The sequence below is a fragment of the Juglans microcarpa x Juglans regia genome, chromosome 5D, assembly GCF_004785595.1.
Source record: "Juglans microcarpa x Juglans regia isolate MS1-56 chromosome 5D, Jm3101_v1.0, whole genome shotgun sequence".
NCBI lineage: Eukaryota > Viridiplantae > Streptophyta > Magnoliopsida > Fagales > Juglandaceae > Juglans > Juglans microcarpa x Juglans regia.
The window spans coordinates 8,616,059-8,621,757 of record NC_054602.1 but is presented as its reverse complement, the minus strand read 5'-3'; the positions used below and the strand labels follow the sequence as shown (position 1 = coordinate 8,621,757).

General features: G+C 39.6%; 2 protein-coding genes across 2 annotated transcripts; both read right to left on the bottom strand.

The window, feature by feature from the left end:
• Positions 1 to 493: 493 nt before the first annotated feature.
• Positions 494 to 2,320, bottom strand: LOC121264208 (ATP synthase gamma chain, chloroplastic-like). Its single transcript, XM_041167289.1, has one exon. It carries the CDS (start codon positions 1,862 to 1,864, stop codon positions 740 to 742), a length of 1,125 nt encoding a protein of 374 aa, XP_041023223.1. The 5' UTR covers positions 1,865 to 2,320; the 3' UTR covers positions 494 to 739.
• Positions 2,321 to 2,469: 149 nt separating this feature from the next.
• On the bottom strand, positions 2,470 to 5,313 carry LOC121264206 (pentatricopeptide repeat-containing protein At1g11710, mitochondrial). Its single transcript, XM_041167286.1, has 2 exons — positions 5,100 to 5,313; positions 2,470 to 4,772 (listed from the first exon to the last, which is right to left on the bottom strand). Exon 2 carries the CDS (start codon positions 4,732 to 4,734, stop codon positions 2,764 to 2,766), a length of 1,971 nt encoding a protein of 656 aa, XP_041023220.1. The 5' UTR covers positions 4,735 to 4,772; positions 5,100 to 5,313; the 3' UTR covers positions 2,470 to 2,763.
• Between the last annotated feature and the right edge of the window lie 386 nt (positions 5,314 to 5,699).

The following is a 5,699-nucleotide window of genomic DNA, read 5'->3' as shown; positions in this document are numbered from 1 at the left end:
AGCGGCAGTCCTTGTGGCACCCATGTCAGATCTTGCCCTGCGATAACCATGTCACTCCCAGCGCAAGCCGTTGGGCAGACAAACCATTCCCATGGTAGCCATGGGGGAGGAGGAGACATTGTTGGCATTGAGGTGTGAGTGTGGAGGCAGGGACGGACAAAGGCGTTGATTAGAGGTTTTGTGGCTGAAGTGGTAAGTTCCATCGAACCACATTTGAAGCAAAAGTCAAAGGAATCAAGTTAGTGTGAATTTCAGATTTCAAAATACATTGGTTAGTGGCATCCTCAGTTCATTGAAACTCATTTTGGGCACCATGTATCACAGCAGCCATTTGAGTTTTTGAAAGCCGTAGGCTAAGTGAAATTACACAAACAAGAGCAGACATGTAGTTTAATATCAAGTGACCTTGGAAATCACTAAAAGCGGCAATTACAATTTTAACAAAGCAATACACAGTTGAAACATATATTGCCAAAGATACCATGCGGTGAGGTTTTCAAATAATACAAGTTTATACGGGAGAAAAATTTACATAACAAAATAAGTCGAATGCTCCTCTGTTTCAAAATACATTGCAGTTCTTATTGTCTGCACAAAGTCTACACGCATGAGAATTTCGATGAAAAGGTGTAAATTCTGCATAACTGTTCTTAAACAAGCATATTTGAATGAATTAAGAAACATCCATTAGATTACCTATAAAGAAGCACAACTATGGGGGGATCAGAATCTTGGTTAACTAGGTTAAAGCATTGGCACCAGCAACAATCTCCAATATCTCACCCGTGATTTTCGCCTGGCGCTCTCTATTGTAGAGAATAGACAGGTTCTTCTTCAACTCCACTGCATTATCAGTAGCACTGCTCATGGCACTCATCCTAGCAGCCAGCTCACTGGCTAGTGATTCCTGCAATGCCCTCAAAATCTGGCTGTTCAAATAGAGAGGCAGCAAAGCATCAAGAATCTGAACTGGGTCCTGCTCAAACTGCAAAATGGACCAGAATTCAGCTGTCTGCGTCCTAACAGTATCTCTCTCCACCGTCAGTTTTCCTTCCTTGGTTGTAAGTCTGAAGAACTCGTCCTCAGCAGCATCCACACAGTTTCCATTCACATCACAAATTTCTCCCTTTGGTGAGAGAGGTAGCAAGGTATGAATAATCCAATCGGACTTCACCAAGGATACGAATTTGGTGTACAAAAGCTCTACCTTATCCACCTCTTCACTAACAAAGAGTGAGAAAACGTCATCACCAATGGCCTGAGCTTCTTTGGCAGTAGGGAGTGTTTTACCCTCAATAAACTTATCAACCGGAATATAAGGCCTCCAAAGGAAGTACGTGTTTCCCTTTTTACCTACACTAATAACAGTATAATCAAAACCAAGATCCTTCAGTTCAGCAATCCTGGCTTCGGCTTTCTTAATAATTGAATTGTTGAAACTGCCGCAAAGACCCCTATCACCGGTGACAACAACCAAGGCAACCTTCTTGACAGGCCTAACATTAGTAAGAGGGACATCTATGTCTTCAGTTTGTAGCTGCTCATTGATGTTGTAAAGAACTTCTACCAGAGTTTCTGAAAAGGGTCTTCCATTAACGACGGCTTCTTGCGCTCTTCTGACTTTAGCAGCAGCAACAAGTTTCATAGCCTCAGTGATCTTCTGGGTGTTCTTCACAGAATCAATACGGCCTCGGAGCTCACAAAGACCACAGTGGATTGGGGTCACCGATTGAGAGGGGCTGCAAGAGGCAAAATTATTGGAAGGAACCTGAAAAGGGTTGAGAAAGGAACGGAAAGAAAGTGAAGAAGCATCAGGAAGAGAAGGTTTTGAGGACACCCAGATTGTCATATTTGAGCAGGTCATGTTTTTACGGGTCTCCCTAAAGTACAGAGCGTAAAAGAGGATCTGCTCTGTGGATTTTGATTATTCTTTTACGAAATCTTATCTACATGTCTCTTCTTTGTGAGTTCTTTCTGGTATGTAGGCAAGGAGTGGGATGTGTGGAGGAAGGAGAGTGAGTATGAGGTTTTGGGGTAAGGATTTTGACCGTTGGAGATGGATTGGGGTTGGAATTTAATTTTCATTTTCTATCATTGATTCACGATGGGGTCTCTGGTACATTAGAGGTTTCCTATCAAGAGAAGTATATGCTAATAAGAACAGGTTCTGAAAAGTTGCATGCATTCTCAATAATTTTTAGTAAAGATAAGTTAGGCGGTGGTTAGTTTTCAATGAGTTTCGCGCAACTCCGGTGAAAAAAATCATTAGATGTATTACTATATTATATCTTTTTTTCAATTTGATCGATTGAAATGAATAAATAAACAGATCTCATCCGTTCATCTTTCAGCATATAGTGTTCTTTTTTCTTTTACTAGATGCAAACCGAACTCTTTTTCAAATCATTTACCTTGAGTGCTTATTGTAAAGGGAACTTGTTTGTGTATCTAAGTGGTAGGATCCGGAGGTGAACAAAATTTACTGAATGAAACTAGAACATGAAGAAAAGAAATTCCACAAATTCTCTGAGTGGAGCAAAAATGACCCCCATCTGTGATCCTACAAATGCATCTCTTAAAAGAGTTTACATGACCCCCCATAAAGCCAAGTAACATACCCTTGAAACACGATTGTGGCGGGAGCAGTGACGTTACCATTTACCAGTTGGATGATTACAGGCTTGGTCAACCCAAGGAAGTAATCTACATAGGCTTAAAATGGCCATACTAAACTTTTGAGTTTTTGAAGCTCACTTTGCCATGCTAAACTGCAGTCTTTGCATTGTCTTCGTGAAGAAGTGGGCTAACAATCGTCTTATATGTTTGTCTATCAGGGATTACTCCCTTAAGCACCATCTCATCATGCAATTCAATCACTTCCTCTGGACTGCAATTCTTACTGAAATGGGTAACAAGAGTTGTATATGTTATGAAATCAGGAACAATGCCACGAAGAACCATCATCTTCAAAAGGTCTTTTGCTTCTCGAAAACACCCAAACTTGCAAAAGAAGTTGATTAATATGTTGTAAGTGACTCTGTTCTCCAAAATCCCCACCTTTCTCATTTCCGTTACCATCGCAAATGCCTCATCAGCCTTCCCACCGAGGAAATAGCCATTTATCAAAGTATTATAGGTTATAGCATCGAGTAAACCCTTCCTGCTTAAAACATCTACCAAAAGTTTAGCAACATCCATTGACGCTTCTCTGCATAAACCATTTAGAAGAATATTGTATATAACCAAGTTGGGACTTTCTTCCACCTTTATCATTTTGTCATAGACCTGAACCGCATGCACTACATTTCCTTCCTTGCAGAACACATCAATCAAACTACCATATGTAACGAGGTCAGGGGTAAAACCATGAACAAACATACTGCCCAGCAGTTGCTTAGCCCCTGCTAAATTTTTGTTTCTGCACATATAATCGATGAGGATATTGTGAGGAAAAGCATCTGTAGTGAGGTTCCTTTCCATAATCTGGTTATTTAGTTTAAGAGCTTCTGTCATGTATCCATTTATGCAAAGCCCCTTTATGAGGATTGAGTAGGTGAATTGATCAGGGCATATATGCTTATCAATCATGTCAGACAATAGCAAAGAAGCTCCCTCAATATCTCTCTCCTTGTACAGCCAATGGATAACTGTATTGTAAACAACAGCATTAGGAATTAAGCCCCTTTCCACCATTTCGTTACACAACTTAAAAGCCTCCTCCAACCTCCCTCCTCTTGCATACCCATCTATCAGAGTCGCATAGGTCCTTTCATTGGACTCAATACCCAACTTAGTCATCTCATTATGCACTTTCTTTGCAGATCCTACACTCCCTATCTTGCACAACCCATTAATGACACAATTGTAAGTAACTGAATTGGGTTGTACAAACCCCCCTGACATCACTTCCATCTTCCTCAGAAGCTTCAAGTAAAGAGCCAAGTCACCCATCTTGCAAGCTCCATCTATGATCATGTTAAAAGTAACAACATTAGGCCAAATTCCATTCTTCAACATCCGGTAAAATATTGAGACTGCTTCTGGTAATCTGCATTCCTTACAAAGCGCATAAACAACCAAATTGAAAGTATTCACATTTTCACTATACCCATACGAAATCATTTCCCTGTACACCTCCCAAAACCTATGGATCTCATTCAACTTCAATAGGTGACCCAAAAAGTTATTCCAAGCATGAATCGTAACTGAATAACTCTTGGTCCTCAACTTCTTGATCACTTCATAAGCACCATCAGTGTCCCCAATCTGAGTACAAGCCCTGATCAATGCGTCAAACACTGCTGGACTTGAATCACATCCTTTATAACTATTAGCCAACCCTTCCAAAGCCTTCAGGGGAGGCACGCCAGCTACACACATCAAAATCCCCATAAGAGCCAAGGCATCATCGAATCTCCTTGAGTTGACCAACAAATGAATTACAGTACAAGAAGATTCCAATGAGTGTGAAAATTTCTTCTTCTCTCCAACCCAATTGTAAAACTCTAAAGCTAACTGCGGCGAGTTCTGAAACTCGAGAATGACACGACACACTAAAGAATTGTCGAGACTCCGCCACATTTGCTCCAAGATTCTCCATCTCCTCTGCTTTAAATTAACGCAAATTGCGCTAAAGACAATATCCTCAGTACTTGGATTTGAGAACTGCTTACCTACGTGGAAGCCTCGGCGGATGAAAGTACTTCCTTTGGTTAAACAGAAGCTCAAAAACATAGAGTGCCTAAAACCCGGTTCATCAAATGGCCTACTACCTGCAGTAACAGTAAGGTAAAGAAAACCAAACCAGAGTAGCTTAAAATTCTACTAAAATATAGAATGCAAAAAAGTTAAAACCCAGGTAAACCAAATGACCTTTTTTTCAGCAATATATAGTAAAAGTTGAGAAGACCGAAATAAGTGTAGCACCCAAATTCAATATCCTTTTTGATTTGGGATTATAGGAAACAGAAAAGAAATAGTTTTGCACAATAACGACTTATATAGCGTAAAGAAAAAAAAAAAAAACCCAACAACTCAGACTTTGGGAGGAAAAAATTAGCTGAACCCATATGAAAGCGAGAAATGGACTGAAGAGCTACCTCTGGAGCGCCTTTACTTGGAAGAAGAGATGACAGAAGACAATAGGAGAAAGGAAGGCTCTCTCTTGTGGAAAACAGTGTTCTGAAATGTTTGAGAATGTGTCGCCGAAAACAAGCTCCTAGTAATTAGATGGTCGTGAAAGTAGAAGTTCGGCCCTGAAACCCTAGGCCTATGAGCTCTTCGGCCCAAATCTCTCCCTCTCTCTCTCTCTCTCTCGTGGTTGGAGGAAAGAAAATGGATTGGATTTACTTTTCGCTGCGTAGAAAACCGGTGGGAATTAATAGATCAGAACTTTAAAGAAAAATATTGAAATGTCATGTCACACAATTCCTTACCCCATTTTTTTTCTTTTTTTGTAAGCTAATTGAAAACTAAGCCCCGTTTGATTGATAGACTTAATTTACATCAACTCAGTTTAATTTAATTTTAAACTGAATTTAATATTTAAACACTCAACTCTCAAATTGTTAAACTTATCTCAATTCAAAATCTCTTTACACATAAGATCTATAATATTTTTTAATTCAACATTTATTTACACGCAAGATTCACAATCTTTTTTAACTTCTCATAAATATATTTAAACTCATTTTAACATC